We start from the raw sequence: 26,930 nt of genomic DNA, 5'->3' as shown, positions 1-26,930 counted from the left end.
AATCTTGTAATGTAACATAAGAAAAGTAAGGAGCCAAAAGGTTAAATATCTTGTTCAGGGTCACAAACATCATGTCAGAAACCAGACAGTGTCTTTGAGATGGCATTTGGAGAAAGACATCAGCAGAGGACAATTGTTAGGGAAAATTTCTTTGAACTCAGCTATGCCCAACTGAGCCCTCTACATTTGACTACCCTCTTTGGCCTCCTAGTCTACTTGAACCTCAGATTTAAGATCTCTGGTTTGCTTCACAACGGTTTTTGGTTTCTTTTTGTAAGACAGCCTGTAATGAACCCTGCACAACTTCACCAACAACTCCTTCTCTATCTATGACAAAGCAAGACTACCTCTGCTGTAAGCCGACTCTGTCTATCTCTAGATGTGGTCTATGACAAGACTATTGCATCGGAGCTGAACAGATTCAGATTTCATTTTATTCTGCACTAGATGGTTCTACCTTACTTCTCTTTTAAGTATAATGACATCTTTGAGATGATGTACTTGAGAGCATTTGAAAAGCATAAACTCCTATATAAAAAGTAAGATAATGATAAATTATTATCATTTTTATGTTAAAAATGGATAAAGGGCAATATGATGTTCCTTAATATTCCAGGCAACTTAAATCCACAGGAGAGAGATGTAAGCAATTGCCTGCATTAAAAAAGATCTTTCAGCAAAACCCTTTTTCAATGATAAAAAGCCCTGATAGGGAATCAGACTTAATTATGGACATCTCACCACTCTCTTCTTATGACATTTATTATATTTATTATAGTATTACCAATCGTGTTTTGTTGCAGAAATTTTGCAGATAAAGATAAATGAACAGTAACAAAGGATGGATAATACCGTGTTTTTTATTGCTGCTTTTTCAGTGAAGTAGCTTTATATTAAGGCAGTTTCCAAAAAGAGGATTTGAAGAACTGTGTTAGCTACAGAGAATAATCTAGGTATGAACTAAAGAAAACCCAAACGGTTTATGGTTTAAGACAGAGGGTCTGAATTCATAATAATACGGGAGCAGTTTAAGGCAAGTGTAGTGGGGAAAATCTGACACTACTTGTCAAGAAACCTTTCCTCTAGTTCACCTTCTTTGTGGATTTAAGTATGTATCCTTGGGGAAGTTTATATGCCTCACCCAAACCTTGATTCTTGACTCAAAATTTAAGTGCTTATTTATTTAAAAACATAAAACAAACACAAACATGAAAACTAAATAAACTATCCAGATAAGAACGTAGGTGCCCGGAAATTATTATCTCTCTTTTTAAAAAAATCTTTTATTCAGTCCTTCTAGAAAGATTACGCAGACAGGCCAGGCATCTTGTTTTGTAAAAAGAATGTGGGTTTGGTTTCACATATATCTGGATTTGAATCCCAGCTCTGCCCTGTTAACTTTGTGTCTTTGGGCTAGTTATTTAACCTTCCTGAGATGCAGTTTTCTCACTAGTAAAATGAAGCCTCTATAATCTATCTCTTAGCTGCTATTGTAAATGAATAAATGAGATAAAGAATTAAGGGTCAAGAATATAGTAAGAACTCAACAACTGTTACCTTTCTTCTCAAATCAGATCCATTGTCCTACTACATTTGCCATATGTTTTCCTTTTTTTGTAGTTCAAGTGAACTATAGGCCAGCTTTTGATTATCTCCATGAGCAGATACTGATTTTTAGAGTCTCCTTGGAACTTCCTTTAGGCTTCTTATGATGGTTCATTTTATATCTCTACTTGGCTAGGTTATAGTTCTGAGTTATTTAATGAAACATCAATTAAACATCAATTGCTATGGAGGTCTTTTGGAGATGTGGTTAGTATCTATAATCAGTTGAATTTAAGTAAAGGAGATGGTCCTTGATAATGTGGGTGGGCAAAACTGTTTCTGTGAGGAAGAAGAAATTCTGCCTTAAGACCATTGCATCTCTTTCCTGAGAGTTTCCAGTCTTCCAGCCTGCCTGACAGATTTCAGACTTGCCAATCCCCACAATCTTATAAGCAAATTCCTTGGAATAAATCACTCTCTCAATACAATAATATCAATATCTATATCTATGTCATTTTGTTTCCCTGGAAAGCCCTGACTGATATGCTTCTCATCTTTCCACCTTGCAGTTATACACAGTAAACACTGCCTGGCTGACTCATTAATTGACATGGAGATGGAAGGTGGAACTGTGGCCAGAGATCCATCTAAACCATTTCCAATGCCAAATAGAATGCTCTCTGAATGATTACTTCTTTGGGATTTCTCCCACCACAAAACACCTCCATTTGTATGGATCATTAAGAACAGGTTATTAAGTCATATGAGAGTGGATATAAAAGACCCAAGGGAGAGGATTTATTTGTTTGGAGATTGTTGTCAACACATAAGCCCAACCAGTCCTATCCACAGATGGAAGGCTATTGACACCTATGCAAATTGCTTATCTCTCTCTGCTTCATGGTATCCATAAATGAACAAACTTTTGCCTTGAGGAGAATCAAAGGGAAGCCTCTCTTCATCTTCTAGTCTTCAGAACAAAGTTCTTGAGACCATTAATGCTTCTCAAGAACCTTCTAAGAATGTCATCACTTCACCTGTTTTGCTTATCATTAGCTGAACTATTTACAAATAGTTCTCTTTCAACACTTTACTGAGTACTGGTTATATATCTAAGTTGAAGGTGGTAAGTCATAGAAGAAAAGAGCAAGATTACTTGGGTTTAAATCTTGAACTCTATCTTATTATCTGGATAAGTTTTCTCATACAACAAATGGGGAGGGTGATAATAATGATATTTACCTCAGATAGTTGTTGTGAGGATGAAAACAGAGACATTCATGAAAGTGTCTAACATACAGTAGACACTCATAAACATTCACCTTTCCTTTAGAATAGGCTTTTTTCTTTTCTGCTAAGTAGGCCCTTCTCTATGTGAGTATCTAATCTCTTCATACGTTTAAAGGGCTCAGTCTTTCACCACCATCCTTCCTCCTGCTTTGAATAAATTACTTTGGTCCCATGATCTAGACCTTTCCTGGTTCTTTAGGGAAACTTGTCAGTTTACTTTTGCAAGTAATTGATAATGGGGGTAAATAGTTCTACATTCCACATGACATTTGCATTCAGCGGGGACTTTGAGAGAGCTGATAGCTTCACCCAAAGCAGTGATACCATTGGTGAGAATTATAAGCACTGTGGCCAACTGGAGGGATTGAGATTTGGACATGGAGGATCCTATCAGCAACTCTCATATCACACTCTGTCTACTAGGTATCTAGATGCTAATCTCAGCCTTTCTATACTCTTTTGACCTCAGGTATATTTTTCTTATGATTTTCTACTTTTGAAATGTACTTACTCAAACTGAGGTAGCAACAAACAGAGACATATAAATGGAAACTCTCATCACACTGTCACTTTATGTCTAAGAAATGACAGTGGAACAGTCTGGTTGGCATTTGGGGACCATATTTTGAATGCTTACACCTTTATGGAGCCTGAGGAGAGTTATTTCTAGAGGGGATTCTGACTAGTATCTGTCATCTACATAAACTCAGTTCTCACTGTGAGTTCAGCAGAGGACAGTCTTGGGGCATTTCCCTTAAAACTAAAGACACAAAAGTAACAACAAAGATTACCCTCTTTAATGTTCCCTCTAAACTGGACACTAACATTTTTAGAATCTTTAGGTATCAAGATTCTTTTAGGTTCTTGTGCGAATATCAAATAATTCACCGAAACCTTTGTATGTAAGCTAAAAAAATGAGGGTTTATCAGGCCTCCATGAGAAGTCAAAGTCAAATGGCTCAGAGGATATATTCTATTTAGAGACATAACTCATTTCTTAATTTATGGCATATGGTTGAAGATGTTAGCAAGGGTGAGGCTAGTTTTAGGCACCAGTTACTGGTGAGTGCACTACCAAAATTCCATTATCCAATCTAATTGGGAGAAAGACCCATTTGAATTAATAGAGAACTCTGATTATAGAATATTTGAAAGGAAATGAAGTTATATATATATATATATGCATATATATGTACATATATGTGTGTGCTACCAAAGTAGTTCTGCTGAGCTTGTTATAATGAAGAGACGGTTAGTAATAAGCAATATAATTTATACATAAATAATTTATATAATTTACTAAAGTCCTTAAGAACTGTTTATTTTCTTAAGTAGGCTAAAACTCTTTCTTATCATCTTTTTAAACTAATTTTTTTATAAGTACTTTCTTGACAGGATCTTGAAAAAATCTAAATCCGGCACAGCCCAAGTTGAACAATTAACATTTCTAAAGTGGCTAGGACTAATAATGTTTGATTGTAGGTTCTTGAAATGAGATAGTTTCTCACAGTGTGATAAAGCTCCAAGCCAATAGGTCTTTTTCTTTTTGCATGTGATTATTGAAGTGGCTTGATATGAATAGGACATTTAAAGGGTAGTCACCTGGAGACTAGGGCACCTCAAAGCCATTATTACAGTGCCCCTGAGAGTCATAAATAGGTTCCTTTAAGCTGGACACATGGGCCTATTGACTCAAATACTCTGAATCAATGTGTGTCTAAATGACAGCAACAAAAATGTTGTTGTGAGCAAATCCTTTTCCAGGATGAGAAGGTTTTATTTACTTCAAAGTCTTGCTTCTCAAATGTTAGAGAACCTTGAGAAGCCCTTAGAGAGCAGCCTGGTGGTTGGTGCTTCAGGATAAATCACTATAATTAAATAGGCTGGCCAAGCTTGTCCATCAGTTGCAGCCAATAGTCAAAAAGGTATCCTAGGGAGGACACATTTTTAAAGCTTCTCCATTAATGTGATTAAATTCTGTACTTTTGAAAGAAATATTTTGGATGCATTCATTTCTGAAATATTTGGGGATTACTATGGAAAAATAGCCTATGTGTTCCATAGTTCCTTATTTGTCATTTGCATAATGTCACTGAACTTTAAAGTTGGATTTATAGATGGAATTAGATAAAGGATAGAAAACTTTTCACATGGCCTGGGTTTCAAGAAGACTTGAGAAGGATTAGAAGAGGAATTCAGTTTGAATTAATTAGGAAATAGAGGAAATAAATATCACCAATGACTTTTTGAGATATAACTTGAAGAAAGATGGGCTTACCATCACTGTGTCATCTGAGCCCTGGTTTTACCCCTAGCTAGAAGTCATTAATTGGCCCCTACAATGATCAGAAACAATACTGACATACCTTCCATCTTGTCGGCTGATGGTAAACCCATAATCACTGTGGTGCAAGAAACTGACATTCACTCCCACTAGAGGAGTTCCATCTACGGCCACCACTTGGCCTCGAATCACACAGGCACGCCTGCAACGCAAGAACAAAGGCAAACAGAAAAGCATGTTGAGACTAGATTCTAGAAGTCAAGTTGTAGAAACTTTGGAAAACAGTCAAGTATAACAAATAAAACAATAATTTCACCAATAGAAAACTACTAATAACATTCTGGGGAGGAGTTTTTTTTTTTTTCCTCTCAAAATTAGAATCATACTAAGTATGGTTTGGAATCCAGATATTTTAAGGTTAAAAGCATATTATTAATATTGTCCAATGTATTTGGAAATTCCTTAATATATCATTTTGTTATTATATAATACACCCTTAAATTAGTATCCTGTAACTTGCTTAACCTACCCCTGATTTTTGGACATTTTGTTGTTTCTTAATTTTTTTCTGACTTAAATTTCTTGCACATGTACCCTAGAACTCAAATAAAAAAAAAAAATTCTTATTATTTCCTTGGGAGAGAGTCCTAGTTGTGGAATGATACTTTTCTCTTATCAAAATTAAAGTTAATTACATTAGTTAATACATAATTATATTGTAAGATAAGACTAAAGTCCCTGTTGACCGCCTTTTTCCTGCTTCTTGGTATTCTCGTCAGAGGTAATCAGCACTATTAGTTTGTTGTGTTCATTTTCTATGCATTTACATATATAGTATGAATATTTTTAAGCCTCCTGATATACACTGCCAAAGTGTCTTTTTCTGGTAAAACAACCAGCCAACCAAACAAACAAATTTAGTTCAGCACACTTTAAGTTAAAGTCTGCAAAAGAGACATGATCCCTGACAGTGGTATACTGCTTTTCTTGCCTAATTTAAATAAAATATTTCAAGACACTTTCCCTTTAAATAAATGAGTCTCATCCCCTACTGAAAAATGGAATTCCATTAAACTAGTCCCTAAATAGGGCTCTCTTTCAGGGACATAGTCCACTAAAATGTACAAGACTTTCAGCACTAGCCTGGCTGACAAGCTGTAACAAATTTCAGGAGGCTGGCGGTTAAGAAGAGTGCCCCGGGACAAATCCCAAGCAAAGATTTTTTTCACTGGTCTGCTGTTATTTGGGGAGGAAGGGACAGTTTTTTCACCAGAGTTTGATCCTAGTCTTGGCAGCTCTGAGCTCTTGGACATGAATTTTATAGCTGGAGTTGGCAGGGTTGAGGAAAGTTGAGCAAGGTCAGTGATTTTTCCTAGGGCATCAATGCCACCTTTTCTTTTTTCTTTCTTTTTTTTTTTTGCAACCAAGTGGGATTCTGGGTATCCAGGGCAGCTCAATCTTGGATTAAAGGGGGCCATGTTATTCAGACAAACATGACTTTTCAGAGTAATCCTGATCATTTCATCCTGGAGTTATACATTCTTTTAACAGAATCAGAAAGTAAAGGGAAGGATGTAAAGGGAAGGATGTAAAGCCTCATGGCCACAAACATCATTTGAGAAAAAGTAAAACACTTTTGAATAAGCTATAGATGGTAGCTTATTCAACCAGCCAAAGTTGGTTGTATATGTTTAGCCAATAAACCTCACTACTAAACTCTGTTGTAATCAGAGGAATTGGTTATAAGTTATGCTAATAGGATTTATCCTCTTCTATGTAAGGCCTTCCCCAACAAAAATTACAAGCCATTAAGTATTATGCAAAGGTAAGCGAGTATAATTGTTGCTATTAGTGTTTGTGTATTTTCTGAACTCTCAGATCAACATTTGTAGCTCTGTGACATAGATCAGTGGTTTTCTCCAGTGAGCTGTCCATTTTATGAATTATGTAAATCATGGTTCTGAGTGGCATGCAAATGGCATATTGGCACTTACTTTGCCATGTTTGATTGTCCCAATTTCTGAATCATTTTGAAATCCCATTTGTTCTAATAGAGAAGACATTTGAAGTCATTGAGTTCTGGATTTTGAACTAATTCTGACAGATCTGGTCCCAGGTTCTAAGTCCAATGTAACAAGAAATGAAAATAAAAGGACATCTCTGATTTTATACAGTAACCTTTTAGATGTATTTACAGAACAACTTTTGACAAGGTGGGTGTAGATTGAATGGAAACAAGCTGAGAAAATCTCCTGCAAATGACGTATGGATTGGTTCCAGGGGGCTGTGAAGAGACTGTAGCGATGCTAAACAATTTAGAAATTAGTTAAGCATTGTTTCCTGAGCTCTCAATGCTGTTAGCTGCTTTGGGAGTATGGTGGGGGTTAGTTATTACCTTACCAAACCTCCACCAGTTAAAAAGGTGGCCTTTACAACAATAACACCTACCTAGGTGCTTGCTGATTCCCTACTGGCAAGACAATTCCAAACTCACTCTTTTTATTTGCTCACATTAATCTAGACATTGTGTCTTTCCACAACTCTACTAGGCTCAATTATTTTTGTTTTTATTTTGTCAAGCTTAGTTGGCATTATTTTTTTCATATTTTATGACACACACAGACCTGTCTCTTCTTTCTGCTGTTCTTTTATTTTCTATATGGCTTATATTTATGAAGGATCCAAGCTGGTGAGTGAAAGTCTCATAAAAGTTATCATTATTCTGTGCATTTCCCTTGTATTCCTCTCTGTCTTCACTCTGTATCTCACTCTGAGTAGACTTGTCTTTTGACTCTTCTGCTTCTTAATATTCCTCATGTTTTATGAAGCACACAGATTTGTGTGATAACGACTCATCAAAGTCATCATTATTCAAGACATTGTCTACCTGTTCTTCTTTTCATTCATTTCACTCTTCATCACTCATAAATAATGCTCACAGACTTGTCTTTCAACTCCCCTACTTTCTTATTCCTCATATTTTATGATCCACACAAACTTGCAGCATATGATAAAGCCCCATAAAACTTATTATTCTACATTTATCAATATTGAACTCCCTTTGTAATGTATTAGACTTTAAATGTTCTAAGATTCCCTGTATCTTGCTGCATTTGCTCCCATTATTTATGTTTGGGTGAGGGAAAAGGGACAAGATGGAGGAAGGTGAACAAGATGGAACAGTCCCTGTTGTTTCCGGGTTCTTCATCACAGATTTTCCCATGCCTGGGAAAAGAACCAAACCAACTGAGCATGTGCAGAGTAACATCAAGCCGGGGACACCGAAATTCAAGAAGCCACTCCTACACACACGCCCCAAACTCCTCCCCTTCCAGCTCCCAGGCATAAAAGTCCGCCGCCGGCAGGAGCCGGCGTGACTTCTTCGGCCCCCGCATTTGTGGACTGGAGAACATCACCCGAGAGCGCTGGCGTGACTTCCCTGGCTCCCCACACCTGAGGACCAGAGAACCTCGCCTGAGAGTGTGTGCATATTTGCAATAAAAGACTGCCACTTTCTTACGTACTTTGGCCTCATGTTTAATTACTTAGCTCTCCTAAATTAAGTTACATTAAATTAAACAAAACAGTTGGTGCCGAAACCCAGGAGGAGACCCCTCCTCAGGGCCCCCTAAGGTCCAAGGAGCCTCCTTCTTCCACGCGGCAGACGGACCAGGACCTAGACATCGCTTTCCACACCTCCAAGTTTCCTAGGGATGAATATCTCTTGCCTCCCTCTCATACTCCTTGGCCAGAAGTCCTGCGCAGGCCCAAGGTTTTTTGGTCACCAGGTGACCCACAGGAGAGTTCCCAAAGGTAGAGACGTCTGCCCAAAGGAACTCCATTCCAGTCCATGTGAGACCCGTCCAGGACGGAGATGTCCGCCTGGAGGTAATCTCCATTCCGGCTCCAGGAGTCTCCTGGTCTCTAGTGGCTCCAAAGGACGCTTTGCAGCCAGGTAGAGTTCGGTTTCCGCCTATAGGCGAGAGAAAGGCAATGGGAAATCCCCAATCCAAAATACCTAGAGACATCCCTTTAGGGTGTCTTCTAACTAATCTCAAAACTTTACAATTAGAGCAAGATCTTAGACGAAAGCAGCTAATTTTCCTCTCCACTGTGGCATGGCCGCAGTATAAATTAGACAACCAATCACAATGGCCACCAGACGGCACACTTGACTATAACATTCTATTAGATCTCTCTAATTTCTGCCAAAGGCTTGGAAAGTGGTCAGAGATTATCTATGTCCAAGGCTTTTGGGACTTGCGCTCTCGCCCAGACCTGTGCACCCAGTGTTCAATGGCCCAGGTCTTGTTAGTTAAAACCCAGCCCTCGGCCCCCACACCACAAGCAGAGGAAGATTCTACTTCCATCTCAGACGAGGCCGATGGCGGGGCACCTCCCTCCCGACCTACCAACTCCCCTCCCTATGGTCCTCCTACCACCCCTCCCTCAGCCACTCCTCTTACCTCTCCCATTTCTGCCCACACTCGCTCCAAGACCATGGTAGCGGCCCCCACTAGTCAGCCCTCTACCAGTCAGCCTGCCTCAACCCCCTCTACCGGTCAGCCTGCCTCAACCCCCTCTACCGGTCAGCTGGTCTCAACCTACCTGACTGGTCAGTCTGTTTCAACCTCCCCTGTTAGTTTGTTGGCCCCCCTCCGAGAGGTTGCCGGAGCCAAAGGACTAGTTAGAGTCCATGTCCCTTTTTCCTTGGCAGATCTTTCCAAGATTGAAAAACGGCTCGGCGATTTCTCTGCTAACTCCACCCTATATTCCAAGGAGTTTCAATACCTATGTCAGGCATATGATCTAACCTGGCATGACTTACAGGTCATTTTGTCCTCCTCCCTTAACCCAGAGGAAAGAGAGTGTATTCTTGCAGCCGCCAGGCAACATGCAGATCAATGGCATTTAACTGACGCCACTGTCCCATTAGGAGAGATGGCTGTCCTGTCCATAGAACCAGATTGGGACTACCAACCACAGCAGCCCGGCCGCCATAGGAGGACATTATGATTCAATGTCTCTTAGCCAGTATGCAGGCAGCCTCTAACAAAGTGGTCAATTTTGATAAACTAAAGGAAATCATCCAGCACTCAGATGAGAACCCGGCTTCCTTCCTAAATCGCCTTACAGAGGCACTAGCCCAATTTACTCAGCTAGACCCCACCTCCCCAGCCGGGGCAGCTGTCCTAGCCTCCTATTTTATCTCCCAGTCAGCCTCAGATATTCGAAAAAAGATAAAAAAGGTTGAAGATAGGCCTCAAACCCCCATACAGGACTTAGTAAAATTGGCCTTTAAAGTTTTTAACTCCAGAGAAGCAGCAGCTGAGGCCGCAGAGCTAGATAAGGAGAAAAGAAGGGCTGTGCTTCAGGCGCAAGCTCTAGTGGCTGCCCTCCAACCAGCGTTGCCCACTCTGCCGGCAGGGAAGACACAGGGCAAGTCTCCCAAGGGCTCCTGCTATAAATGCGGAGACCCAGGACACTAGGCAAACCAGTGTCCCCAGGCCAAGCCGGCCACTCCATCTCGTCCATGCCTTAAGTGTGGCACAACTGGGCATTAGGCAAAACTGTCCAAATCCTCGCCTGCCTACCACATCGTGCCCAACCTGCCAACAGGAAGGACATTGGAAGTCTGATTGCCCCGCCAGCAGGGCAGGCATTGCTCCTCAACGTGGTGCCTCTCCTCAAAGGCCGGAAGGCTCCTTCCAGCTCCTACACCTGGACGATGACTGACGGTGCCCACACTCGGAGACCCTGGTCACCCTCGCCGAGCCTAGGGTAACTCTACAGATAGCAAGTAAGCCAATTTCTTTTCTCATCAATATGGAGGCTACCTATTCTGTTTTGTCAACCTATGGAGGTCTTAGCCAGCCATCCACTATCTCAGTAGTTAGGGTAGACGGTAAACCGTCTAACCCTCACCAGACCCCAATGTTAAATTACTGCCTGGACTATGCATGCTTTGCCCACTCTTTCCTCATCATGCCCTCTTGTCCCACCCCCCTCTTGGGACGAGACATCTTAACCTAACTCAAAACATCTATTCCCCTTCCCTTTCTCCAGGTGACCAGGTTCTACTCAAGGATCAACACCCTCCTCAAATTTTCCCGCTTCCTCACCATTCTTCATCTTAACTTAACTGACTTTTCCCTCATAAACCCCATAGACACCCTCCTTCCCGACCCATCCCCCAACCAGTGGGTTTCCCAACTTTTTACTCTCATAGAAGACCTAGCTTGGCAGGGTGCCCTTTGTGATTTCCTAATTCCCATACTAATCCTCTGCCTTGCCTTATATTTTGCTCCCATTTTAACAAAATTTCTCTGAGCCAGGGTCCAAGAGATCACCCAAGCCACCTTCAACCAAATGCTCCTGCATCCCTACACCCAACTGCCAACCTCAGACCCTAATTACACCCCCTAACAGCAGGAAGCAGTCAGACAGACAATGGCGACCCAAATTCTTATAATCAATGAGGTTGGACTGTTTGGGTGAGGGAAAAGGGACAAGATGGAGGAAGGTGAACAAGATGGAACAGTCTCTGTTGTTTCCAGGTTCTTCATCACAGATTTTCCCACGCCTGGGAAAAGAACCAAATCAACTGAGCATGCGCAGAGTGACATCAAGCCGGGGACACCGAAATTCAAGAAGCCACTCCTACACACATGCCCCAAACTCCTCCCCTTCCAGCTCCCAGGCATAAAAGTCCGCCGCCGGCAGGAGCCGGCGTGACTTCTTCGGCCCCCGCATTTGTGGACTGGAGAACATCACCCGAGAGCGCCGGCGTGACTTCCCTGGCCCCCCACACCTGAGGACCAGAGAACCTCGCCCGAGAGTGTGTGCATATTTGCAATAAAAGACTGCCACTTTCTTACGTACTTTGGCCTCATGTTTAATTACTTAGCTCTCCTAAATTAAGTTACATTAAATTAAACAAAACAGTACACACTCCATGTCATCCATTTTTCACGAGAATAACTCTTAGGTCTTTTTATTCCTGGATTACTAGTACTTACTGTAATCTTTGAACAATATTAGTCATCCAGTGTCAGTTTAAATTGTCTAAATTTCAGGACAGTATTAAAGTATTCTTTTTAATTTGCAGTAATCTTGACTGACACTGCATGCAGAAATTTAGGAAAAATATACTTCTTAGGCAAAGTCTCCATTTCAAAAAGAAAGCTCTTAAGCATACTTGCTTTCCCAGGCAGGCTACATCAGCTCCAAATGGCCATTAGGGAGCCTTCATATATATTCTTTGGAAGTATGGCATATTGTGCCACTTTGTTCAGCTCAACTGCCATTTTGTGCACTCCCAGATTCTAAATTCTATTTTCTTAATAATTGTGGATGGTAGCCTTGTATCTGGTTTGTTTTTCCTGATTCCCCACAGCCACTAAAATATAGTTCCTTCTCCCCTATTTATATAAACTATTTTGATTATGCTTCTTATATCTAAGGCAGCCTGTATAGTTCATTTTTTTTCCCCAAAGTTAGATCCTACATGAGTATTGAGGTATGTATGGTAAGTGTCTGCCTTTGATATTACCACAGTCCTGCTTTCTGCAGTTTTCCTTATTCCCATTATGGTGCCTCCCTATTTCCTCTTCCAGAGAGTCCCTGGCTTGCTCAAATCACCATTGAAATTAGTCAGTCCTACTTGGCCTGTACTTGGTCTGCCTCGAGGAAGCATCTTGAGCTCTTGAATTTTTGCCACGTCAAAACTACCCTCAACCTGAGTTCTGGTCCTTAAAAATCTGTCTTTTTCTGAAACATTTTCAATTCAATAATACATAGAACTCTTCTAAATCTTTCAAGCAAGATGATAGAAGCTACTGTCTGGACTGTCATGCAGCTGACCCTGCATATGTGTACAGCAGTTATGTGCCCAGCATAACTGTCTTTTGTGTTGGTTTTGTGTGTGTATATGCATGTTCTTGTGTATGCTCAATGGCAGGCACTGCATATTTTTGTTTTTGCTTGGGCTCTCCTTTGATTCACACACATGGATGGGATGGATGCTTTGCTTGGTTGAACCTCTGAAAACAAGAACTTCTCCCTGCTGTTGTTGGTTAGAGCAAGATAACTTGAACTTAGATGGGCATGTCCAATGTGACTTAAAAACATGCATGGGGAATATCACCCCCCACAAGTGTCTTTTTTCCTGTTCTCTAGAGAATACAGACTGCTGCCAAGCTGTCTACCTGCTGTCACTATGCTAAAGCAGCAATCCCAAAGGAATTGCTTCTCCACTTTAACTAAATGCTGAATCCTCTAGGTGTTTGGAGCTTGGTCTGAAGAACAAAGCATCTTGGGAAATGCAAGTCAGAATACACTTTACTGAGAGCCTTATTTAACTAACAAGCTGCTTGTTAGACTGTTCTGATGCAAAAGGTCTAATTCATTCTGTATTTGTTATTTTCATGGAAAAGTCAAATTATCCCTAGCCTTCAATCAACTCTTGGTTCCATTCTCCTCTTCCCTTATTTGTTGTCTTTTGTCTTCCATGTCAAATCTCTGATATTCGTTTAACACCTCAGGCAACAACATTAACATCAAGCACAATAGTTGGTTTGAAAAGCAAGGCTGAAAACTAAATTGCTGAAAGAAGATGCGATTTACTACATTGTATTTCTGATTAATGTCTTTCGAAAGAAAACTGAGACTCAGGGCTAGAAAAGTTATAGCGATTTGCTTTTGTTGCTAACATGAGCATAAGCAGCCTTTGAAGGCTAACATTCAAAATCAAGGACCTAGCCAGCAGGGGATCTAGCAGCAGGTGGGCAGGTTAGGTTTTTTTTTCCATAGGAACAGATGAAATCCTTTCTACAGCTGACAGCTCTGGTCAAAAGGTAGCAATGAGAAGGACTGGGCTGAGAGAGGCTATATGAATCCTCTCTCACTAGTGTTTGAATTCTGCCTTGTAAATTCCTCTCTGAATTGTCAGTTGGCTCAAGTCTCCAAGGGATAGAAATTTGTCGCGTATGAGATGTGACTGGAGGATTCCCCTGACAACTGTAGCTACTGGGGTCTCTGTTGAAATGCAAATACCTCTGAATCGTTAGGACAAAGGGTTTGTGATATTCCTGTTACCACTGCCATCACATAGTGAATAAAGGGGCTTCTCTTTAGAATGTAATTTTGGGATTGTGGTGTTGGTCCTCAGTCCTGTATGATAATCTCTCTCTCTTATAGATCAATGATTCTCAAACTTGATTGTCCACGAGAATCACTGAAAAGTCTTTTTAAAACACAGATTGCTGGGTTGTATCCTCAGAGTTTCTGATTTAGAAGGTCTGGTGTTGGGTCATAGAATTTACCTAACAAGACAAACCTTTGAGAACTGCTGCTTTAGGAAAAGCAAGGCCATAACATACTCAGCCAATTAAGGCATATGAACTCCTGGAGAGGGAGGCAGAAGGTATAAACCATAAAAAGGCAGGCAAATCAACCACTGGTTCACAATCTTACACTTATAAAATTTGTCAGGCATGAATTTTAACTCTTCCATATAAACTTCTGGAAAAGGGTTTGCAACAACTGTAATTTGGGGAGTCATGTTGAAACTGTCATGACAAAGGGGTGGCTGCACTACAAGATGAACTACAGGGTCTTCAAATTCAGAGATTATAAAATGGAAATATGTTTTAGTCCAATTTATTTATCCCAAATAAGTGTCCATTTCTCCTCCATCCTCATTATTCTCATTATACAATGCTCATAGTTGTGTTATTGCACTTATCATAACCAGTCTTGGATGACAGTTATAGATCTGTCTGTCTTTTTATTAGATAGCCAGGGCAAAAACTGTGTGATTTTCTTCTCTGTGTCCTTCTCAGTGCCTGATGTACACAGCACATGCTCAAGACAGGTTCAAAGAATTTCAACTCAAATATTTAAAAATACAGTTGTAAGATCCTTGCAACCTATGCTCATGGCACTGCTTCAAGCAAGGGCTTCAGTGCCTACGTTGAGATTCCTGTGTGACAGATGACTTACACTTTATTTACTAGAAGCCAACACTCTGGATTGAGCATTATGACATTCTCATCAGGAGTGTTTTGTTTGATATTTGACTATTTTAGGGAATTAAACAGTATCTATTGTGATCGGGAAGATGAAATGAATAGTCTTCAAATGTTTAATTTATGCACACTAGCCCCATTCTTCCTTTATATATTATTATATAATTACTATTTGCGATTTTATAATTTAAATGCATTTGGGACTTTTAATATCCAGATATTTTGGGGGTTTCCTTACAACACATGCTACTTTTGATATATGTTATCTAACCTGGCACAGCACTATGAAAACACTTAATGTTATAGCATAAACCTGTTTCCATGTTCTGAAAATTCAGATGCAGTGAATGTTCATATGCAAACCCAATACTATCTCTTCATTAGTTTTTATTTTAATATGGTGGGTTGATTTAATCGTACTCAGTTGGTCACTGCCCCAAATAAATAATGCCTACCAAGTGGGTAGCATTAAAAGCAGCTGGGAGCATTAGCCATGAACATTCTAGGACTCTGGGAAAGGTGGTGCTATTGAAAATGCAGATAGCTTTTTAAGCAGAATTATTTTCCTCATGGCTAGTGATGTTTCAAGTAAAACAAAATGGGGGCACTCACCCTGAGGTAGGGTGGCTATTTTCCCATCTGCCCTGGTAATTGCTTGTCAAAAGTAGGCTGCTTTGGAGGCTTGAGATCCCCAAAGTAATGGGAAAAAGATCAAGTGTTTTGAAGCAATAAGAAAACTGACGACACAGTCACATTTTCAGGACTGCGTAAGTGCCAGTTTGCTTCATTTAGACACATGATTATTTTCGTCCAGAATTTGAATCCTGAAATATTTGTCCTGTAAGCCCTTGCAACTCTTGAATAGTCTGAAGTTAGTTTTTCCTTTAAAATTTTTGGTTTGTTTTTTGCTTGTTCTACACATGACTCAAATGTTTTATCTTTGCAATCAGCCTTATAGGGTTTTGTTAACCTCATTAACCTCTCTTGTCACTTCTCTGAATCTGCCTTTCGACTAATGGATAGTCATTAAATATAGGACAGATCCTTCTTGTTGGCCATCTCCTGGGCATATATTACTCTTTCCTCCACAGAGGAAAAAGTGTGTCCTTGCTCTAGCTACAAGGGTGTTCTAGCTCTGGCTTGCTAGTAACCACCATTGTGACTTTTCCTAAGAAAGAGAATTAACTCTCAGCTCTGTTTCCTCTTTATGTAGAGTGGGAATGATCTTTCTTCCCTGACCTCTCCCCAGTTACCTCACAAATATGTCATCACAGTAAAATTACCCAGTAAAATGATCACTTTTTGAACTAGGCCTTACAAATTCTATTGTTATGTACCCTGATAATTATTAGGTATATATGTTGTATAAATAAAATATTTATTATGAATCAGGTACTATGCCAGATACTTTCCTTACCTTATTTCATTTAATGTCCACATAACCCTGAGTAGGTAAAGCTATTAGGCCCCTTTAAAAAATGAAGAAACGGACTCAGAGAAGTTAAAAGTTTTGTGCTTAAGTTAATGCAGCTCATAAGTTGTGGAGGGGTGGAGATCTCTTGACCTGGCCTCCAAAGAGCCTGAGCTGTATTGCAGATCTTTCAGAGTCAAGATATAAACAATATGGCTACAAATGAAAAGAAAGTGATCACCTACAAAGATGGTGCTAGCTACAGAATTATCGCTACCTGGAGAAATGTACCAACTGCTGAGCACTTCCTACGTGGAGGGTGTGTAGTGGAGATGAGCTACAGCATGTCATTTGTTCTTTCTTCCCAAACTTGCGTTCACTTTGTCCTCTCCAGGGACAAAATGAGATGACAGAACCAGCTAGAGAGTCATTACAAGCAAATAGTATGACTGAGTAGTAGGTAATAAGGATTTCAGCCTTTTAACTTTAGATCCTAATGGAGCAGCAAGTAGGATATTTAAAATATTAGAAAATACCTATTCATGCTGCGATAAGTTGTAGGTAGCTACTGGTATTATTAAGCATCTCAGAACAACTGAGTTTCAAAGTATCATAAATAATCAGTTGAAACAGCCTTTTGAAGATCTGTGTTCTGATTTTTGATTCTTCTTTGCCCAAGAACGTTTGCAAAGAAGTGAAAGTCTCACATTGTTTCTTTTTGGTACCTTTAAGTGTTGACTGCTGATTTCAGGAGACAGTCAGCAACATAAATCTGGGAACCTTCTGCACTTTGTAATTTTTTAAATGTGTCTTGAACATGTGTTTTCTGAATTTTAGCATTAGACAGTATGTATAGTCTGAAAATCAAGAGATCCCATCTTCAGTAACACCTTTCACCTGAAGATCAAAGTGCTTTATTAGCAAGCAGCAACAACCTTACTTCCCAATTAGGACAGCAACTTCAGAGGTGATAAGCAAAGGAGATTGCTCAGGAAAAGCAACATGGACAGACAAACAGAATACCAAGTAACTATGACCCATCCAAAACACACTGGAATTCTTTTTCCAAATGTGAACAGGTCATCTGCAGTACCTTCCTTTAGAAAGGAAGGTGAACAGAAGGTAGATTTGAGGATTTCGATGCTCTATAAAGAGCTTACCCAATTCTTGGTCTATTCAATTTATTCAGCAATTGTTGCATTGTATATTTATCAACCCCTAGTTGTGTACTTGGTATAATGTTTTTCATATTCCTAGATTAAAAATACACAAAAATTTGCCATTAGCAAGTAGACTTAGAGGTCTTTAACAAATAGATTCATGAAAAAGCTAAACACAAGGCATATGGATTCAAATTTGTACCTCAGTGAAATTACAAATGTTTATGTTGACAAAACTGCATATGTTAATTCTGTGAATGCTTGAATACTGTAATAGCACTATATTTCCTTTTAAATATTTTAAAACATAGGCTTGGCTTATCTTTTTAAAAATAATTCCAAATCAGTAAGTGGTTTCTCAATATTTCATTTATTCTAGGATTAACACTAATTGATGAAGATCTGCTATTTTTTTCTGTCATGCATGAGTAAATGGTCTAAGGCTGTTACTGATTTCTGTTGCCAGGTCCTATTCAGTTTGCCTGAGGTATTCAAATTTTCTCAATGTACTTCTGGAGGGCAGGCACCCCATCCATTTATCAGTAAAACCTAGTAACCAATATGCAGTAATTCCTTGACAAAGGTTTGTTTTACTTTTCCATTGCATATTATGTCACAGAATATTGATTCAACGGGCCCCTAAAAGTCAACAGCAGGCTCCAGTTTGTGTTAAAATCTATTGATGGGGGTCCAGGTGGCAAGAAACATTTATACCAACGTCATCTAATGTACAGATGAATGCTATTCAGGGTTCTGCTCTAGTGTCACCTCCTCAGAGAGGTGTCCCCGGCCCACTCTGTGTAAAATGATCCTTCTCTGTCCCTAACCATTATCTCACTTGACAGTATTTATACCTTCCCGATGTTTACTTTTTTCATTGTTTGCCTCCCTCGCTAGACTGTATGGGGAAGAGATTTTGTCCACTATAACCCAGAGCCTAGAACAGTACATATCACTAAATGAAGAAATGAACCAAGTAAACATTATAATGTTCATACATTTAAAGAGTGAAATGATTAATCTTCCCCCAATATGGATTATCTTGAAAGAAATTGTAGGATCTATTGTTTTAAATGACTCCAAAGTGTGGCTAATGGGGAGTTTTTTTCATTGTGCTAAATGGGATGTCTTTTGGATGATTGTTTCTTTTTTCTTCATGGAATTTATGTTTGGTACACACATTTTAAATTGTAGAGAAAATTATTTATAGCCCCAGATGTCAAAGGATGAAATTGTTTGCATATAGTTAAGCTGTTCACTGTCCAAATAAGCTTTGTATTTTTCTTGCAAGTCATCATTGTCTCCTGTGTGTGTCAATTTTAGCAGCTCTTCATGCTCACCTGAGCCAATTAGTCCCATCTCTGGATTATTGCTGAAAACTTCCAGGTCAGTTTCACTTCTATTACTGTTTAATGACTTTGTCTAATTTGCCAGAATATTTCTTGTCTTACAGGGTTACCTGTCTTCTCCATCAAGACAGTTGAATTTGGATTCCTGAGTTGATGAACTCCAAGCTCCCTTAGAAACCTGATGTTCCATGATCCATAGGCTTACTGCAATTCATAATTATTTTAATTATTTATGTATTTACTTGATGTTTTGACCGCTTCTGCCACTAGAATGTAAACTCTGTGAATAAGGGGACTGTGTTTCTTTTGTATATCTCCATCTGCACAGTTCCTGGAATAGAGTGAGTACTCAATAAATATTGTTGAATGAACGAGTGAATGCATATCCTTCATCAGTGTTGAAAAATGAATTGATACTAGGGAATTACATTGAGAATGGCAGAGGAGGGGGCGGAGCAAGATGGCCGAATAGGAACAGCTCCAGTCTCCAACTCCCAGCGCAAACGACACAGAAGACCGGTGATTTCTGCATTTTCAACTGAGGTACTGGGTTCATCTCACTAGGGAGTGCTGGACAATCGGTGCTGGTCAGCTGCTGCAGCCCGACCAGCGAGAGCTGAAGCAGGGCAAGGCATCGCCTCACCTGGGAAGCGCAAGGGGGAAGGGAATCCCTTTTCCTAGCCAGGGGAACTGAGACACACAACACCTGGAAAATCAGGTAACTCCCACCCCAATACTGTGCTTTAAGCAAACAGGCACACCAGGAGATTATATCCCACACCTGGCCGGGAGTGTCCCATGCCCACGGAGCCTCCCTCACTGCTAGCATAGCAGTCTGCGATCTAACCGCAAGGCAGCAGCGAGGCTGGGGGAGGGGCGCCCGCCATTGCTGAGGCTTAAGTAGGTAAACAAAGCTGCTGGGAAGCTGGAACTGGGTGGAGCTCACAGCAGCTCAAGGAAACCTGCCTGTCTCTGTAGACTCCACCTCTGGGGACAGGGCACAGCTAAACAACAACAACAAAAAAGCAGCAGAAACCTCTGCAGACGCAAACGACTCTGTCTGACAGCTTTGAAGAGAGCAGTGGATCTCCCAACACGGAGGTTGAGATCTGAGAACGGACAGACTGCCTGCTCAAGCGGGTCCCTGACCCCTGAGTAGCCTAACTGGGAGACATCCCCCAATAGGGGCAGTCTGACACCCCACACCTCACAGGGTGGAGTACACCCCTGAGAGGAAGCTTCCAAAGTAAGAATCAGACAGGTACACTCGCTGTTCAGCAATGTTCTATCTTCTGCAGCCTCTGCTGCTGATACCCAGGCAAACAGGGTCTGGAGTGGACCTCAAGCAATCTCCAACAGACCTACAGCTAAAGGTCCTGACTGGTAGAAGGAAAACTATCAAACAGGAAGGACACCTACACCAAAACCCCATCAGTACGTCACCATCATCAAAGACCAGAGGCAGATAAAACCACAAAGATGGGGAAAAAGCAGGGCAGAAAAGCTGGAAGTTCAAAAAACAAGAGTGCATCTCCCCCTGCAAAGGAGCGCAGCTCATCGCCAGCAACGGATCAAAGCTGGATGGAGAATGACTTTGACGAGATGAGAGAAGGCGGCTTCAGTCCATCAAACTTCTCAGAGCTAAAGGAGGAATTACGTACCCAGCGCAAAGAAACTAAAAATCTTGAAAAAAGAGTGGAAGAATTGATAGCTAGAGTAGTTAATGCAGAGAAGGTCATAAACGAAATGACAGAGATGAAAACCATGACACGAGAAATACGTGACAAATGCACAAGCTTCAGTAACCGACTTGATCAACTGGAAGAAAGAGTATCAGCGATTGAGGATCAAATGAATGAAATGAAGCAAGAAGAGAAACCAAAAGAAAAAAGAAGAAAAAGAAATGAACAAAGCCTGCAAGAAGTATGGGATTATGTAAAAAGACCACATCTACGTCTGATTGGGGTGCCTGAAAGTGAGGGGGAAAATGGAACCAAGTTGGAAAACACTCTGCAGGATATCATCCAGGAGAACTTCCCCAACCTAGTAGGGCAGGCCAACATTCAAATCCAGGAAATACAGAGAACGCCACAAAGATACTCCTCGAGAAGAGCAACTCTAAGACACATAATTGCCAGATTCACCAAAGTTGAAATGAAGGAAAAAATCTTAAGGGCAGCCAGAGAGAAAGGTCGGGTTACCCACAAAGGGAAGCCCATCAGACTAACAGCAGATCTCTCGGCAGAAACTCTCCAAGCCAGAAGAGAGTGGGGGCCAATATTCAACATTCTTAAAGAAAAGAATTTTCAACCCAGAATTTCCTATCCAGCCAAACTAAGTTTCATAAGTGAAGGAGAAATAAAATCCTTTACAGATAAGCAAATGCTTAGAGATTTTGTCACCACCAGGCCTGCCTTACAAGAGACCCGGAAGGAAGCACTAAACATGGAAAGGAACAACCGGTACCAGCCATTGCAAAAACATGCCAAAATGTAAAGACCATCGAGGCTAGGAAGAAACTGCATCAACTAACGAGCAAAATAACCAGTTAATATCATAATGGCAGGATCAAGTTCACACATAACAATATTAACCTTAAATGTAAATGGACTAAATGCTCCAATTAAAAGACACAGACTGGCAATTTGGATAAAGAGTCAAGACCCATCAGTCTGCTGTATTCAGGAGACCCATCTCACATGCAGAGACATACATAGGCTCAAAATAAAGGGATGGAGGAAGATCTACCAAGCAAATGGAGAACAAAAAAAAGCAGGGGTTGCAATCCTAGTCTCTGATAAAACAGACTTTAAACCATCAAAGATCGAAAGAGACAAAGAAGGCCATTACATAATGGTAAAGGGATCAATTCAACAGGAAGAGCTAACTATCCTAAATACATATGCACCCAATACAGGAGCACCCAGATTCATAAAGCAAGTCCTTAGAGACTTACAAAGAGACTTAGACTCCCACAAAATAATAATGGGAGACTTTAACACCCCACTGTCAACATTAGACAGATCAACGAGACAGAAAGTTAACAAGGATATCCAGGAATTGAACTCATCTCTGCAGCAAGCAGACCTAATAGACATCTATAGAACTCTCCACCCCAAATCAACAGACTATACATTCTTCTCAGCACCACATTGCACTTATTCCAAAATTGACCACATAATTGGAAGTAAAGCACTCCTCAGCAAATGTACAAGAACAGAAATTATAACAAACTGTCTCTCAGACCACAGTGCAATCAAACTAGAACTCAGGACTAAGAAACTCAATCAAAACCACTCAACTACATGGCAACTGAACAACCTGCTCCTGAATGACTACTGGGTACATAACGAAATGAAGGCAGAAATAAAGATGTTCTTTGAAACCAATGAGAACAAAGATACAACATACCAGAATCTCTGGGACACATTTAAAGCAGTGTGTAGAGGGAAATTTATAGCACTAAATGCCCACAAGAGAAAGCTGGAAAGATCTAAAATTGACACTCTAACATCACAATTAAAAGAACTAGAGAAGCAAGAGTAAGCACATTCAAAAGCTAGCAGAAGGCAAGAAATAACTAAGATCAGAGCAGAACTGAAGGAGATAGAGACAGAAAAAACCTCCAAAAAATCAATGAATCCAGGAGTTGCTTTTTTGAAAAGATCAACAAAATTGACAGACCGCTAGCAAGACTAATAAAGAAGAAAAGAGAGAAGAATCAAATAGATGCAATAAAAAATGATAAAGGGGATATCACCACCGACCCCACAGAAATACAAAGTACCATCAGAGAATACTATAAACACCTCTACGCAAATAAACTAGAAAATCTAGAAGAAATGGATAATTTCCTGGACACTTACACTCTTCCAAGACTAAACCAGGAAGAAGTTGAATCCCTGAGTAGACCAATAGCAGGCTCTGAAATTGAGGCAATAATTAACAGCCTACCAACCAAAAAAAGTCCAGGACCAGATGGATTCACAGCTGAATTCTACCAGAGGTACAAGGAGGAGTTGGTACCATTCCTTCTGAAACTATTTCAATCAATAGAAAAAGAGGGAATCCTCCCTAACTCATTTTATGAGGCCAATATCATCCTGATACCAAAGCCTGGCAGAGACACAAGAAAAAAAGAGAACTTTAGACCAATATCCCTGATGAACATTGATGCAAATATCCTCAATAAAATACTGGCAAACCGGATTCAGCAGCACATCAAAAAGCTTATCCACTATGATCAAGTGGGCTTCATCCCTGGGATGCAAGGCTGGTTCAACATTCGCAAATCAATAAATGTAATCCAGCATATAAACAGAACCAAAGACAAGAACCACATGATTATCTCAATAGATGCAGAAAAGGCTTTTGACAAAATTCAACAGCCCTTCATGCTAAAAACGCTCAATAAATTCGGTATTGATGGAACATACCTCAAAATAATAAGAGCTATTTATGACAAACCCACAGCCAATATCATACTGAATGGGCAAAAACTGGGAAAATTCCCTTTGAAAACTGGCACAAGACAGGGATGCCCTCTCTCACCACTCCTATTCAACATAGTGTTGGAAGTTCTGGCTAGGGCAATCAGGCAAGAGAAAGAAATCAAGGGTATTCAGTTAGGAAAAGAAGAAGTCAAATTGTCCTTGTTTGCAGATGACATGATTGTATATTTAGAAAACCCCATTGTCTCAGCCCAAAATCTGCTTAGGCTGATAAGGAACTTCAGCAAAGTCTCAGGATACAAAATTAATGTGCAAAAATCACAAGCATTCTTATACACCAGTAACAGACAAACAGAGAGCCAAATCATGAATGAACTTCCATTCACAATTGCTTCAAAGACAATAAAATACCTAGGAATCCAACTTACAAGGGATGTAAAGGACCTCTTCAAGGAGAACTACAAACTACTGCTCAGTGAAATCAAAGAGGACACAAACAAATGGAAGAATATACCATGCTCATGGATAGGAAGAATCAATATTGTGAAAATGGCCATACTGCCCAAGGTTATTTATAGATTCAATGCCATCCCCATCAAGCTACCAATGAGTTTCTTCACAGAATTGGAAAAAACTGCTTTAAAGTTCATATGGAACCAAAAAAGAGCCCGCATTGCCAAGACAATCCTAAGTCAAAAGAACAAAGCTGGAGGCATCACGCTACCTGACTTCAAACTATACTACAAGGCTACAGTAACCAAAACAGCATGGTACTGGTACCAAAACAGAGATATAGACCAATGGAACAGAACAGAGTCCTCAGAAATAATACCACACATCTACAGCCATCTGATCTTTGACAAACCTGAGAGAAACAAGAAATGGGGAAAGGATTCCCTATTTAATAAATGGTGCTGGGAAAATTGGCTAGCCATAAGTAGAAAGCTGAAACTGGATCCTTTCCTTACTCCTTATACGAAAATTAATTAATTCAAGATGGATTAGAGACTTAAATGTTAGTCCTAATACCATAAAAACCCTAGTAGAAAACCTAGGTACTACTATTCAGGACATAGGCATGGGCAAAGACTTCATGTCTAAAACACTAAAAGCAACGGCAGGAAAAGCCAAAATTGACAAATGGGATCTAATTAAACTAAAGAGCTTCTGCACAGCAAAAGAAACTACCATCAGAGTGAACAGGCAACCTACAGAATGAGAGAAAATTTTTGCAATCTACTCATCTGACAAAGGGCTAATATCCAGAACCTACAAAGAACTCAAACAAATTTACAAGAAAAAAACAAACAACCCCATCAAAAAGTGGGCAAAGGATATGAGCAGACATTTCTCAAAAGAAGACATTCATACAGCCAACAGACACATTAAAAAATGCTCATCATCGCTGGCCATCAGAGAAATGCAAATCAAAACCACAATGAGATACCATCTCACACCAGTTAGAAAGGCAATCATTCAAAAGTCAGGAAACAACAGGTGCTGGAGAGGATGTGGAGAAATAGGAACACTTTTACACTGTTGGTGGGATTGTAAACTAGTTCAATCATTATGGAAAACAGTATGGCGATTCCTCAAGGATCTAGAACTAGATGTACCATATGACCCAGCCATCCCATTACTGGGTATATACCCAAAGGATTATAAATCATGCTGCTATAAAGATACATGCACACGTATGTTTATTGCGGCACTATTCTCAATAGCAAAGACTTGGAATCAACCCAAATGTCCATCAGTGACAGACTGGATTAAGAAAATGTGGCACATATACACCATGGAATACTATGCAGCCATAAAAAAGGATGAGTTTGTGTCCTTTGTAGGGACATGGATGCAGCTGGAAACCATCATTCTTAGCAAACTATCACAAGAACAGAAAACCAAACACCGCATGTTCTCACTCATAGGTGGGAACTGAACAATGAGATCACTTGGACTTGGGAAGGGGAACATCAGACACTGGGGCCTATCATGGGGAGGGGGGAGGGGGAAGGATTGCATTGGGAGTTATACCTGATGTAAATGACGATTTGATGGGTGCTGACGAGTTGATGGGTGCAGCACACCAACATGGTACAAGTATACATATGTAACAAACCTGCACGTTATGCACATGTACCCTAGAACTTAAAGTATAATAATAAAAAAACAAACAAACCAAAAAAAAAAAAAAAAAAAAAAAAGAATGGCAGAGGAATCTGGTATCTCTTATATCTCTTTCTGAGGTCATAAAGTCCTCAGTTTCTCTGGAAATACTAATATTGTAATAAAATAAATACATAAAACAGTAATTAGTATCTGTCAATTATGGTTATTTTTAAGTCTCAGTCTCAGTCTTTATTAGAGATCAGCAGCTTCTGCAGCAATGACCATCTTCTTGTAACCTTCCCTTGATCTCAGTCTTGGGTCAATAATTTGTTTTGCCATTCACAGAATCTCAAATGGCATAAATTCCCAGCTCAACTAAGGTCAGAAAGCATGTTATATTAAACAAGTTATGATGAGTAATTATGGCTATCACCAGGTATCATGACTAATCGGGAACAAGAATCAAGAATTTGTTATTGAGTAGGGTATAGTAAAGGAGGATGAAAGCTTAGGTAGATAAAGAGTTTGCCAAAAATTCCATGTTCAAGGCATTTGTAGTACTTCAGCTTATTTTAGGGTACTTCTCTTTGGTTTTCTCGTGAGACAGAATAATGATGCCTACCCAAGTGAGCCAGTTAGCAGCAGTCTTCCTGCTGACTTCCTGATATTGCTCCTTATATCCAATTTTTTCTTAGCACTAACTTTTGATGATCTAAAATTATTGATGCATACACAAAATCATAAATGATGCCAATTATTGGCAGGTTGTGACAGTGGTGGAATACATCACAAGTTTTAAAAAAGAATAATTACTTTGTTATTGTTATATTATCACTATGTCTTTTATGAATTTTGTTTCTTTGCTATTTGGAGAACTGTAGTCTTACCTTTAGGCTGGTTCTACCTTTGAGAATTGGATTATTTAAGATCCTAATATCACTTGTGTGTTCTAGGCAACCAAAATGAGTTTTTCAAGAGCAAATATGAGGAGAGCATGATATAGTTTGTATGTTTGTCCCCGTCCAAATTTCACATTGAATTATAATCCTCAATATTGGAGGTGGGGCCTGGTTAGAGGTGATTGGATCATGGGGATGGATTTCTCGTGAATGGTTTAGCACCACCTCTTGGTGCTGTCATCACAATAGTGAGTGAGTTCTCATGAGATCTGGCTGTTTAAAAGTGTTTGTCACCTCCTTCTCTCTTTCTTGCTCCTGCTTTCACCATGTGACATGCCTGTTGCCCTGTCACCTTCTACCATGATTGAAAGCTTCCTGAGGCATCACCAGAAGCTGAGCAGATG

The 26,930-nt window shown here is 39.9% G+C and overlaps 1 protein-coding gene across 1 annotated transcript in view; it reads right to left on the bottom strand.

The window, feature by feature from the left end:
• TENM1 (teneurin transmembrane protein 1) overlaps positions 1-26,930 on the bottom strand; it is a 497,338-nt gene that overhangs the window by 153,722 nt on the left and 316,686 nt on the right. The window contains exon 14 of the mRNA XM_037988761.2: positions 5,202-5,321. Coding sequence (XP_037844689.2) covers positions 5,202-5,321 — 120 coding nt within the window. The remainder of the gene's footprint in view (positions 1-5,201; positions 5,322-26,930) is intronic.

This window comes from Chlorocebus sabaeus, chromosome X (genome assembly GCF_047675955.1).
Source record: "Chlorocebus sabaeus isolate Y175 chromosome X, mChlSab1.0.hap1, whole genome shotgun sequence".
In the NCBI taxonomy this organism is placed as follows: Eukaryota; Metazoa; Chordata; class Mammalia; order Primates; family Cercopithecidae; genus Chlorocebus; species Chlorocebus sabaeus.
Note: the sequence above shows the minus strand (reverse complement) of the source record. Positions and strands in the feature narration are given on the sequence as shown.